Consider the following 14,084-nt stretch of genomic DNA (forward strand, 5'->3'; position numbering starts at 1 on the left):
TCACAGAGATCTGCTAGCTTCTGCCTCCTACGTGCTGGGACTAACGGCATGCACCACCATGCCCAGCTATTATTATTATTATTATTATTATTATTTTGGTCTCCCTACAGCTGGCCTGGAACTCACTATGTTGACCAGGCTGGCCTTCAAATCACAGAGATTTGCCTGCCTCTGCCTCCTGAGTGCTGGGATTAAAAGCATGTGCCACCATGCCTGACTGGCCCTTTTAAATTCTATTTTGAGACAGAATCTTGCTAAGTTGCCCACGTTGTCCACCAATTCAGAATCAACAGCTTCCCAAGTAGCTGCAATTACAGGCATGCGCCACTGAGCCCAGAAAGCTATGTACTCCTTAATCTTACTTTTGTTGTTGCTGTTTAAAACAGGGTCTCAAATCCTGTAGTCCATGCTGGTCTTGAACTCACTTTGTGGAACAGACTAGCTTGTGATTCAAGGTCCTTCTGATTCAGCCTCCCAAGTGCTGGGATTACAGGCATAAGCCACCACTCCCAGCTTCTTAATTCTGTGTCAGATTTTTGCCTTTTCTGTTGATTAACAAAGGTAAAACTTGGGACAAGTCTCCTGACAGTCTCCATTTTAGTTCTCAACTGTTAGTTCAGCAGCTAACACCTATAGTCATGTAAGTTTTCACTGAGCAAAGTTAGAGTGGGAAGTAGGATCATATGGTGGTCATAGGAACTTGGTCACTTGTGTCTTGGGCAACTTTGCTGTTCTTCAGGTGAAACATCTGCCATTCTCTGATCCTTGCCTTTGGATTTTCCCCTCTTTGTTCCACCTCATCTATTACTTTGGATAACTTTCTGGCCTTCCTCCTTGCCCTTCTGACATCAAACTATTGACAAATCTCCAGCATTGAAGGCTGGACTACAGATGTCACCTGTCACCACTGTGACCTGTGACATCACCCAGTCACCACTATAGTAAAACACTGTGTTCTTCCTGCTGACTTTGTTATAAAGCAGGGTTGCTTGTCATAGTGAGGTGTTGACTTTTGAAAATCATAGTTTACTCTGATCCTGGCTGCTGTCGCCATGTCTGGAGTCATGTTGCTGGGCCTCTTAATGATTTGTGTTTGACATGATAGATTCAGATTCCCTTAGCATCCTTGAGGATGTGAAACTTTGCTCCAAGTCAACACCTGAAGAGAAACAGATCTAGAGAGAGACTGAAAGAGGCCTGGGGAAATGTTAGCAAGCTATGGCTTAAGATCCATTCATTTTTAAATCACATTTGTTTACTACTGGGCACGTTTAGCAACATACCATAAAATTTGTCATAACGAGGTTTATTTGTAGAGATGTGGAGAAGAGGGAGGCTTTGTATGCTGTTGATGGGAATATAATTTAGTATGGCTGTTATGGGAACACCACGAAGCTTCCTCCGAAAACTGAAAACAGAGTTACCAAATGGTGTAGAAGTCTCACTTCTGGGTAAATATCCAAAAGAAGTGAAACCAGCATGCCAGAGATGTGTGCACTCCTGTGTTCCTCAGGACATTGTTCATAGTGACCAAGATGTGGAATCAACATAAATGCCTATCCATAGAGAACAAATCTAAAAATGTAGTGTATATACACAGAGGAGTCCTAGTCAACCTCAAGGCGTAAACCTGCATGATAAGTGAAATAAGCCGGGCTTTTGTCTTTGCCACATCCTGCCTGTGACTTTAGGTACAATGAGTCTCTGTGGACCTGCTTCAGTTCTAATATGATCTGATTTTATAACCTAACAAAGCCAGCACTTGCTGCTATTTGTGTGGAATGAAAATAACCTTCATAGAAAAAATATAGAGACAGCACCTGCTTCTGAAAATTGCTTTATAGAGGGAAGCCTGCTTTCACTCAGTGTGTTTAGGTCATTTTGATATAAGGGAAGCTTGCAAATGAGATTATCTTGCTTTAACTTTGAACTTTAATCTGTTTATAAAAAAATACTGGGAATTGGTTCACATACCTATGATCACAGCACTGAGGAGGCAGAGGAAGGAGTGTTAGAAGTTCAAGGTCAATCTAGACTATTTAGTGAGACCCTGTCTCAAACAAAACAAAACAAAATAAGCAGCAACAAAGCACTGGGACTTACCATCTGAAATTGTGTTTTCCAAGTTGTTTCACACCCATGATCATCTCCTCCACTATATACAACAAAGACAACACGTAGAATTAACAGAGTAAAAATGACTTACTTATGTAACCTTATCCTCTAGGAAGTAATGGGGTTATTTTGAATTGTAGACTCAGTCTAAGATCTAAACTAGTAGGAGAAGTGAACAAGTGAAAGAAAGTCAACAAAAATGTGGTGAACAGAGTTGGTCATGGATGTATATTTCATAATAGTGAAAATCGGAAAATAAATTTTATCAGTTGAGTCTGGGTATACAAACCATGGTACGTGGATACCACAGAAATGCTAAATTAAAAAATGAAATGTATCCTCCAGCCATACTGTTGAAAGAAAAGGTAAATTATGAAGCATGTCCAGCATGATACCATGTGTATATTTGAAAAAGAGGACGAAACAAATCTTTGGACCTGACATGAGTATGCCAATTCATGGAAAAGGTCTGGGAGGAGGAGAACAGCCACGACTGTTACTTCTGGGAACGAAGAAGGCTTGGTAGGGCTTTGTGTCATGGGAGTTCTTGGCTTTCTATTCCAATCTTCTGTATTTGGAGCATTTTATAGAAACATAGTCGCAATTTCCTCTTTTTTTTTTTTCTGTCTTTTTTTGAGACAGGGTCTCTTTGTAGCCCCAGCTGTACTGGAACTCACTATGTAGACCAGGCTGGCCTTGAACTCACAAAGATCCACCTGCCTCTGCCTCCCAAGTGCTGGGGTTAAAGGCGTGCGCCACCACTCCTGGTGCAATTTCCTTTTATAATTACAAAATTTAAAGTTACTGGACAGGAAAAAGACATGTGACACAGAGAAATTGGAGCACAAGGTAGGATTTGAGGCCAGCAGAGGGAAGGTGGAGCACTTTGGGGTGGTGAGCTCTGCACTTAGCATGGACCCTCTCAGCCTGGGATATTTTCTCAATGGTGATTTGGGGCTTGTGCAGTCTTTTCAGGAGGTATATACATGCAGATAGAGGTACACATACACACGAATACATATATGTCTCCTCTATCCACATTACTCTAAAAGATGTACTCTAGAATACAGGGCCTTCTAGAAAGAAAACCCAAAGACTTTTTAAATTTTTTTAATTAATTTTTAAATGTGTATACGTGTATTGCCTGAATGTATGTAAGTGCACCCCTGTCGTGCAATGTCCGCGGAGGTCAGAAGAGTGTTGGATACCCTGGAACTGGAGTTATGGACAATTGTTAGCTGCCATGTGGGTGCTAACATTCGAACCCAGGACTTCTGTAAGAACAGCCAGTGTTCTTAACCGCTGAGCCATCTCTCCAGCCCCGAAAACCCAAAGACTTTTAAGAACAATTTCACATATGGTTTCTTTTGATGTATTTTAACTAATAATGTCTTGCATTATAAGTACTGGGTATGAAAAAAAATTCGTATCATTAGGATGCATATATTCACTTCTATTCTGGTGAAAACAGTTCTGTCCCAGCAACTGAACAATCATATGTACCAAAGAATTCTTTTCTTTTTTTCCTGACTTTGTTTCCACTTTGTTAGATAGGCTCATTTATTCCATAAACATTTATTGAGCACATACATGCAACTCTAGATTCAGGGGATGTGTTGTGACAGAGAACAGACAAGGACTTTGCTGCTATAGAGCTTATAGTATGTGTGTGGTGGGGGGCGCACATTGGAAGGAGCTAGGAAAGACTCAGGAAGTGAGCACTTCTGTGATGAAAACTAAATACTGTGATATGATAGGGGGAGACCACGGAACTCACTCTAAGAGGCAGTTAGGAAAGACTTCTTTGAGGAAGTAATTCATCAACCAAGGTATGCATGACAAGAGATTGTATTTACTTGGAGGAAGAGTATTTCAGGCAGAGGAAACCCAGAACTGTACCCCTAGGGTGGGGGAAAAACTTAAGAGGGTTTAAGAGCTTGCTGTGTGTAGTTGAGACTTAGGCTAGGTGAAGGTAAATGAGAAGTCTTCAGGGACAGGATCATGTCAAGCCTTAAGGACAAGGTAAGGAGTGGGGGTTGTATTCCAGATTGGATGAGAAGCCATTGGAGCGTTTGGTTAGGTGAATGAATGCCAATTTATATTTATAAAAGATCTTCTTTGAAGGCCTGTGACTGTGGCTGGTTAAGGGTAGAAGCAGAGAAACTTACTGGGAAGCTATGGCTGGGGGCTGGGGTGGGACAATACAGTGACTTAGACCAGCGTGGTAACTGTAGCTGAATATTTGCTTATAAAGATGGAGATCTAGGAAAACATAGGATCCCAAACAGCTCCTAAATCTCAGGCCAGACAACTAAGAGATGTATTTTGGGAATGGAGAAAGCATGGGAGGAGCAGGTTTAGGGGAAAATCAATTCTGTTTAGGGCATATTAGATAGTACTCACTGATGGCATTTCAAGACTTGGGACTAACTCCAAAGTTTCATATTCATGAATGTGATAGTCAGTCTTGACTATCAACTTGATTGAGAGATGCCTAGGAGCTTACTAGCTCAAAACTCTGGGTGTAACTGTGATGGTTTTTCCAGAGAGGATTAGGTCACAAAGACTTTGATACAGTCAATGAATCAATCTAGTGATAGATTCAGAATTGGAGATTATTGGAAGGTGGGGCCTGGTTGGAAGAAGCAGGTTATTGAAGGTGTGCCTCTGAAGGGCAGGTGTGTCTTTCCTAGGCCCCTGTCTCCACCACAAAGTGAGCAGACTTTGCTACACATGCCCATAGCTGTGATGTTCTGTTCTACTAAAGGCCCAAAAACATTGAGCCATGTGATCATGGATTGAGTCTTCTGGAACTATGAGCCACAGTAAATCCAAGTTGCTTTTTCTCAGGCATTTGGTCACGGGGACAGAAAGCTACTACAGCATGCTATGGCATTCTTCATTTGGGCTAAACTTGCCCAGACAGACTGCATCTGTGCTGAGACTGACTGCTAGAATTTCTCCCCTTTTCTCTCAAAGGCTGCTTTTAGCTTTGCAGAGTGAAGGGGACAGTGGGGGACAGTGAAAGAACCCCTTCCGGGACCAGAGTAGCAGCTACAGGAGTTCTTATTTGTATGGTTCTTGACTTTTAACCATCACAGCATCTACTGAAGCTAGAAACAGAGTGAACCATTTCATAGACGGATTCTAGATTCACAGCATCCTCTTTAAATACCATAAGCTAATGGCATGTTCTTTTTGGTATTGTAAATATTCAAATTAATGTAAGTTGTATGATACAAAGTTCCTAGCATTTTGATCGTCCTCTTTTGTTTTCTGTGCCACCTTCTACTTTTGTGATGCTAGAACAAACCCACCAGAGAGCAATATGAAAACATGCTTTAACGCTTAGACCACATTCACATTTTTATGACAAGTGATTTTACTGTAATAAGTTTGATAAATTGATGTTTTGAATTAATAGTTGATCTTTATGGTTTAATTATTTTTATACTTGCAAAATGTTTCCTATCCCCACGTCAAACTCTCCAGGTTTACTGGTAGTTTTATGACTGATTTACTATTTTATTTTTTAAGATTTCTATTATTTCTTTTTAAAAAAATATTTTCTTTTTTATTTTTATTTTATGTGTATATGTGTATTGCCTGCATGTAGGTAAGTGCACCCATGTCATGCAATGCTTGCGGAGGACAGACGAGACTGTCGGATCCCCTGAAACTGGAGTTATGGGTAGTTGTTAGCTGCCATGTGGGTGCTAGGATTTGAACCCAGGTCTTCTGCAAGAATAGTCAGTGTTCTTAACTGCTGAGCTATCTCTCCAGCCCCCAGCTTTATATTATTTATATGTATGTGTGTGGTTATATGCATGTGAGTACTGGTGGAGGCTAGAAGAGGGCATCATATCCCCTGGAGCTGGAGTGATAGGCATTTATAGGTAAGCCACCCAACATGGGTGCTAGGAATTGAACTTGGGTCCTCTGGAAGAGCAGGAAGTGCTCTTAAGTGTTGAGTCATCTCTCCAACTCCTTATTTTTGACTTGCAAATACAAGTAGAATTTATTATGATGTATAAAGAAAAAGAAAAATTTTAAAGTTTTTTCCTTTCCAACAATAATACAGAAATAAAAATAAGACTGAACCCTTATTTATCTGGAACAATTCTTATTCATTGCAGACATGCTCTTCAGACCTCCCCCTGGCCATGTGGTGAGTTCAAGAACCTGATCAGGAGATAACCATCAGAGAACTCCTCTGTTTTGAATAAGTTCACCCTAGCTGCACACTTGGAAGGATGGTGTCCCAGTTTACTGGCCGGCGGGATTCTCCTGTGGACAACTGTGAAGGGATCAGCCATGATTTGGGGGACATTGATGGTTTGCCCAGCCTCCTGGACACTGACCACCCTCTTTACCAATTAGACGTGAGGTTCAGTCGGCACAAAGCTGCCTGGATTAACCCGCTGTGTGCACAGCAGCAGTCGTTGCAGGACTTATCTCCCAGCAGGCCAACAGTAAAAAACAGTAGAGAGCACTTTGTGGAGGATACTCCCTTTCCCTTGGGTCTTTCATCATGGACTTGTGGGGACTCCCTGGCTGAGATGCCATTGTCTGAGAACACCGCTAACTCCAGCAGCACCTCTGCTCATGGCTCAGGGGAAAAGAGGAGTGACTTCTCCCTGACCGCAGAAGAGCAGAAGGTGCTTCGGAGAGGGTCTCAGCACACATCTCTGCTCAAAAACCCCAAGACTGTGGCGACTTCCTCATCTCCTAAGGTCGACGGTGCTTGTTTTGAGTCTTTTTACTGGACTGCTTCTGCAAATGAAGGTAACTCTAGTGGGTGACTTCCTCTAGTGGGTGACACTCTCTCCATCCACATGCTTGTCTGGCCTGGCTGTAAAGTCTGACTATTATCCTCCCCATGAGAATTGAAGTCCATGACCTTCTACCTTGACCAGAAGCCAATGCATAAGGTTATTTACCATTACCACAAGCCCAGGCTCTGGAGTGGCCACAACAGGTGGATCAAGTATTACCTCTTCCTTGTACTAGTCATCGTTTTAGCTCAGCATAGTTGATAATCAGCACCACAAGCTATCTTTGGGCTCATTAGTTTGTCTGCAGGGAGAACATCAGAAGCACTCAAAACTGCGTGGGTGGGAAAGACATCTGCAGATCTGAAGGGAACCCATTGCACATCAGTGCTTATGTAGGTGGTAAACCTGTCTCACTTGGCCATTTGCCTGCACAGATGGCTGAGAAAGTGGTAAGCTTAAAAATAGCGGCCACAATACTCCCCAAAGGCTATCTAAAACCTCTGTATTAAAACTAGGTCTCTCATTACTATCAAGCAGTGTACAGATTCCTAAAATACCAAAACTCCTAAAATGAGATAATCCTTAAAGTAGCATGCAAGATGCATCAGCTAGTCAGTTATTCTCTTTATTTTATTTTTAAACTTTCATTTTCTTATGCTCACGCTGTGAGGTATTTATATTTCTAGTAGAACACCATTTCAAAGAGTTTGTAAAGATTTTTGCTTCAAAAGAATTTAAAAAGCTGTCCACTTGCCTACGGTTTGCTTATGTGTGTTTCTATATATTTATTTCTCACTAGCAGGGACCTATCCTGCTCCTTACTCAAAATATGGGCTATTTTGGGGGCTGGAGAAATGGCTCAGTGGTTAAGAGTGCTTGCTGCTCTTGGAGAAGACTCTAGTTTTGGTTCCTAGCACACATTTTGGGTGGCTTACAACCACCTGCAACTAAAGCTCCTAAGGATCTGATGCCCTCTCTGGCTTCTGAGGGCACCCTCATTCATGAGTACATACCCACACATAGACACACACATTCTCTCTCTCTCTCTCTCTCTCTCTCTCTCTCTCTCTCTCTCTCTCACACACACACACACACATTCACATAATTTTAAAAAATAACAATTTTTAAAAATATAGGCTGTTTGTTCTACTGGAAATGTTTGAACAATCAAAGGCAATAGCAGACTTCCTCACACTATCCATAGCTGAAGGACAACAGATTGTGGACTGTCTTTTGATGGCTAATGTTGAGATAACCAAATTTGAGCAAAATGCCTCTCATCACAAGCCGCCTTTGTCTATCATCCTCTCCCCTGCCTAGATAGTTCTCAGGATAAAGAACAACTTGAAGATTGTAAAGCAAGAGACTAGTTTGCTGTTAGAGTATCTCCTAAAGGCAAGCCTTTTCTAGCTTAACCCATCATGGTGATAAGTTATAAGCTCTCTGACTGGAGATGATCTTTGGAGCCCAGTATTCTGTGGGCCCCAAACCATTTGTTTTATCCTTGTAAACAGAGTAGGGCTTCAACTTAGAATTATCTTGAACCTTTGTTTTTCTCTTAGAAAAAAAAAAGACAAACCCCAAAGCCAAAACAAGTGCTTTGGCCCCTCTTGTCCAAAGACAGGACCTCTTAGCAATCCTTAGCAGTGCCTTTAAAAACCAATCACTGTTTTGAGATTCTGTAGTTTTTTGTTTTTGAGACAGGGTCTCACCTTGTCACCTAGGCTGTCCTTGAACTCATGGCCATCCTACTTTAGCCTCCTGAGTGCTGGGATTATTGGTGTATGTCACTATAGCTGACAAGATTCTCTCAAATGTGATGAAGGGATTCGTTGTATGGGGTTAAGGAATAGATGGTCTGAATTCTAGCTCTCTCTTCCTTTAATGTGGAACAGCAGAGGGGAGAACAGGCACTGAGCACTAAGATGTGGGCATACTGAGGCCCCTACATCTTAAATGGCAGCAGTAGGGCTACTTCTATAGAAACACCACTGCAGCCTGTTAATGTTTCCTGAGGCTGTAGAAAGACTCTCCTGGGCCCTTTTATCTGCCTAGGACATGTTTACAAAATACTACCATATTCCTTATCCCTTTAATATCCTAATAGGTAATAGCCCCAAATTAATGTGGTCAAGACATAATGGAGAGTTGGGGCTGGGTCCCACTCTGAGCTTGCTTTTTCTTCTACACTCAAGCTCCGCATCTAAGACCAGTAGGTCAAATCCTGCCAGCTTCATGATTTTATTTTTAAAAAGGCAAACCACCAACTTGGTTTTGTCAACAGTGGCTTTCTCATCACATTGGCAGAACGGTATAGTTGGCATAGATGGTGAATGGCCCTCAAATCTTTTACAAAAATGTTTGCCAAGCACAACCAGCTGGTCCAAGTTTTTCATATCTCAGCTACTTTCTTAAATATGAGGCAGTAGGGTGACCCCTGCCTGAATCTGTTTGGCATCCTGGGAACTCACAACCATCAAGTCATTTGCAGCATCTTGTTTTAATTTAGCAGGTTGGGACAGCTCAGGTCTTGTGGCTTTCAGAAATTTTCACTTCCTTTCAAGGCTGCAGTGAACCATCACGTGATAGGAACTACTTGCTTTGGTGGCAGTCCTTGCCAGTAATGAGTAGCTGAGGACACAGGAATGGATGACACAGCACAGTAGACGTCCACAGTTTCTTCTAGGGCCTGACTAGAGGAGGATTATTTTAGAGAAGCAACGCTGACTGTTTTCAGTGGACTCTGAATATGTAACAGGAAGTTGAGGGCCAATTGCAGTAAGTTGGAGAAGTGATTCCGTAATTTTTAAGGCCACCTCTGTGTCTCTTGTGGGTATTACCCATGACCTTCCCCTATTTCCACCATCTTTGCCTCACTGCTGCCTCTACTCCAGTGGTCCTCTGAGGATACCTCCCAGTCACTCCATTACCCTCCTGTTTTAGTTTGTTTCTCCATTGCTGTGACAAAATACTCTGACTGCTACCAACTTGGGGAGGAAAGGGTTTATTCATCTTACATCTCCCAGGTCACAGTTCATCACTGAGGGAGCCCAAGGTAGGAACTCAGGGCAAGAACCTGGAAGCAGGAGCTGGAGCACAGGAACACTGCTTACTGGCTTGCTCCCCTGACTCTTGCTCAGCTTGCTTTCTTATGCAACACAGGCCCACCTGCCCAGGGGTGGCACCACCCACAGTGGGCTGGGCCTTCCCATATTGCTCAACAGTCAAGAAGATGCCCCACAGACATGGCCACGTCCTATGGAGGTAATTCCCCAATTAAGGCTCCCTCAACCCAGGTGTGTCAAGTTGACACCAAAGCTATCTAGCACAGCTCCTGTAAAAAAGATTGACACTAAGGCAGGATCTGCGAGCCCTGCCACCAGAAGACCCTTCTTCTTCTCTCACCCAAATCTGTTCTAGAATTATGTATGTTTATTTTTTTTTAAAGTATACAGGAGATAGAGCCTGGGCTTATTTTTGCTTTCTTAGATGATTTTTTGAGCTCTCTTTTCTCCATTTTTTTTCTTGTGTGTATACATGTATGTACAGGTGTACATTCATATGAGAGAGAGAGAGAGAGAGAGAGAGAGAGAGAGAGAGAGAGAAAGAAAGAGAGTTTGTGTAGGTCAGAGTTCAGTGTCAGGTATCCTCCACCATTTATTTATTGATTGATCTTTTGAGACAGGGTTTCCCTATAGCCACGACTGGCCTGGATTCACTATGTAGACTAGGCTGGCTTTGAACTCACAGAGATCCGCCTGCCTCTGCCTCCTGAGTGCTGGGATTAAAGGCATGCACCACCACGCCTGGCTTCACCTTAGAGTTTTTTGAGATAAAATCTCTTACTGATCCTCACTAATTGGCCAAACTAGCAAGCCCTGGGGATCCTCCTTCTTCTCCACCTCCCCAGGTCTGAGATTACAAGCACTTACTGCCCCAGAGGACGGAACTCAGGTCCTCAGGCTTGCAGAGCAAGCATTTCATTGACTGAGCCATCTGCCCAGGTCCCCCTTTCTCTGTTTTTAATGACTCACCATGTTGGCAGGTGCTGTTCAGAGCAGCAGAGGAAGCCATTCTGTGAATTTCTTCTCACCAGAGACATTCACGCTGCCGGTTGACGTAGAAAAGGTGAGTGAACTCCTTACCTACTGAGAATCTGAGTCTGGAGATGGCCCTGATGAGCACAGCCATAGGGTTCTTCTCAGTGTTTGGTGGAGGCTGCCAGAAGCACTAAGCTGAGACCTTTTCCAGACACTGTGTGCCCAGTGGGAAAGTTTTCTATGATTGACGGATGATATCAGCTGTTAGGTTTTCTATCCTAAGAAATTCAACTTGGTGGCTGGGGATGGAGCACAGGGGTAGAGCACTTGCCTAGCATGTGCAAGGCCTTAAGTTCAATCTCCAGTACTGCAAAAATTAATTAATTTTAACTTGGGTTATGTGTTGATTACAGTGGGGTGAATCTGTGTCTCTGGATACTGTGAGTTACTCATAGCTGACCTATAATGATCCAATTAGACAAAAAGTTATATTCATCTGCATTGGCATCACCCAAGTGAAGATTTGAATGCTAATCGGTACTCCAGAAAGCAAGTTGATTATGCTTACATTTGAATTGACTTTTTTCTGCAGGAAAATGTCCACTTTTATGCAGCAGACATGGTCATCTCGATGATGGAGAAGATAAAGTGCAATCTCCTGAGTCACCAGCAGCCAGAGAGCTGGAGCCTAGAGGAAGCCACTGGGTCACTGGGGAATGATCAGACCAATGCTGATGAGACCTTTTACACTCCTGCAAAACAGGAGCTAGGATCCTCCTCCTCTTCAGACAGTGGCTATGAAGGCAAGTTGGGCAAATGCTAGAACACTGGGTGCTGCAGTCTCCATGCATGCTGTCTCTCCTCTGTCCAGTCCTGAAGGAGGGACATTTTTTCAGTCCTCTAAGAGATGCCCAACCTATGGCACATTGGCCTCATGTACCCCAGGATAGCTATGAATATCACCCAACTCAGTGGTGGCAAGATGCTTTCTTTCCCTGGAGAAGTGACCAAGTGAACAGAGTCAGGAGGGATAACTCCCCAGGTAGAGACCAGGGTCCAGCTTGCCAGGTCACTGAGTAGGGGCAGCTCACCTTGACTGAGAACCCAGGGAGTTCTTATTGGAGGAACGGGTACTGAAGCTGACAACTAATGTTAGTTTTGCTACTTTCCACCCATTTCTTAAAGCAAGCCCATCTTTAATTCCCCACACCGCCCCCAAATTCACTTCCTGGTAGATTTTATCTCCAGGTTGCTCCCTCTAGGCTGATATCTTCCAGATCTGTGTTTTCAGCCCTGTACCTCCCTTCCAAGTGTTTGCTCTATGTGGCTGATACCTGTCAGGATCAATTTGTTGATCCTCAGATCTCCTAACGACACTTGATTTCAGTGTGGCTTAAAGAGACTTCATTTTCCCCATTGCTGATATAATCATATCTACAGCTACTTAGCATGTCTAAACTATTAATACTCCTTCACAACTGGAGAGAGAGAGAGAGAGAGAGAGAGAGAGAGAGAGAGAGAGAGAGAGAGAGAAAAAGAACAAAATATCGCTTTTTTTTTTTCTTCTGGCTCTAGTCTGGGCCTCCATATCCACACCTCATGTCCTTCATCTTATAAGGACTCCGGTTGGATTAGGACCCAGGCTTGTCTTTTCTCTCCTTTTATCTGCAAAGACTCTATTTCCAGATAAGACCAATTCAGATGGTCTAGGGGTACATGAACTCATGAACTTTAGGGAGAATGACTCAATCCAGTATAATTACATTTCCTATTCTGTATAGCTCATGGTGAAGCTGGCATTTTAAAACCTTCTTTCATTTTTTAAAACCTTTGTATTATAATAGGAAATTTTCAGGCATATCTAAAAGTAGGCAGATTGCATCAACCTATTTCACTTAGTTACAGTGAACAATAGACTATAATACCTTTCTGCAGTTTTTAATCCTTGAAGCTGCATTTTTAGCCTCAATTTCTGTTTCGTAGGAAGCTGCACAATTTTCTTCCTCCCCTTCCTCCTCCTCTTTCTTTTCCTTCTCCTATTCTCCATCCTCTTCCTCTTCTTCTTCTTCTTCTTTTGAAACAGTGTCTAACTATATAACCCAGACTGGTTTGACTGTGCCTCTACCACTTGCCTCTACCTTTCAAATACTGACATTTAGGTAGGTTCATTACACCTGATTTCATTTTTTTCTTGCAACATCGTGTATGGACCCCAAGGCCTTGTGCATGTCTGGCAATTATTCTCCTACTGAATTACATCTCCAGCTCGCATGCTTCTTTTGTGTCAGTGTGTGTATACAAAAATGTGTTTGCACACATGTATGTTTGTTGAGACAAAGTGTCTCACTTGCCCTGGAACTCTCCAATTAGGCTAGCTCTGGCTCACCACACATGTCTGCCTGTCTCCCCAACATTTGAGTAACAAGTACATGCTACCATGTCTGACTATTTTATTATTGTTTCGATAGTTTTAATAAAATCATTATTTTTATTTTATGTGTATGAGTGTTTTGCCTGCATGTATGTTAATGCACCCATGCATACAATGCCCATGGATACCAGAAGAGGGCATTGGATCCCCTGGAACTGGAGTTATAGGCCATTATTAGCCACTATGTGGGTGCTGGGAATGGTCCTCTACAAGAGCAGCCAGTGCTCCTAACTGCTAAGCCATCTCCCCAGCTCCCATGTCTGACTTTTTTTCTTTCTTTTTTATTGAATTTTTTGTGTATTTCATACTGAATAGCAGAACAATATTAATCATCTTTATACCCCCAACTCCACTAGCACCCTCCCATAGCCCCCCACCACTGGAACCCATATACTCAGTCATCCCTGTTAAGGCTCACTGGGTTATCAGTGTCCCCAGCCATTTCCTGGCGCAAGTCTGTCCACTAAGTCTGGTCATCTTATCTAGAGTCCCTTGTTTAATGAAGATCAGCTCTTCTTCATCTAGCAGCAGCCAGTTGCCAACATTCCTTCAGTTAAGACTGGAGTCTGCTGTTCACTTTCCCAGTTCTATGCTGGGTTTTTGTCTGCTGAGTTTGCATGGGACTTGTGTATGCTGACACCATTGCCATAGACTCATATGAGCAGGGTCCTAGGAGCTTGTAGGACTCTGTTTCCATATAGTCATGCACCTCCTCCCTGGCTC

The 14,084-nt window shown here is 42.8% G+C and overlaps 1 protein-coding gene across 5 annotated transcripts in view; it reads left to right on the forward strand.

Moving 5' to 3' along the window:
* The window catches only part of Rubcnl (rubicon like autophagy enhancer), a 45,996-nt gene that overhangs the window by 13,434 nt on the left and 18,478 nt on the right, over positions 1 to 14,084 (forward strand). For all 5 annotated transcript variants that reach the window (XM_017795926.2, XM_029559270.1, XM_017795925.2 and 2 more), the window contains exons 2-4: positions 6,252 to 6,900; positions 10,936 to 11,018; positions 11,523 to 11,733. In XM_017795926.2, the coding sequence (XP_017651415.1) occupies positions 6,369 to 6,900; positions 10,936 to 11,018; positions 11,523 to 11,733 (826 nt within the window). In that variant the 5' untranslated portion in view covers positions 6,252 to 6,368. The remainder of the gene's footprint in view (positions 1 to 6,251; positions 6,901 to 10,935; positions 11,019 to 11,522; positions 11,734 to 14,084) is intronic.

This window comes from Nannospalax galili, unplaced genomic scaffold (assembly GCF_000622305.1).
Source record: "Nannospalax galili isolate Female #2095 unplaced genomic scaffold, S.galili_v1.0 scaffold388, whole genome shotgun sequence".
Taxonomy (NCBI): Eukaryota; Metazoa; Chordata; class Mammalia; order Rodentia; family Spalacidae; genus Nannospalax; species Nannospalax galili.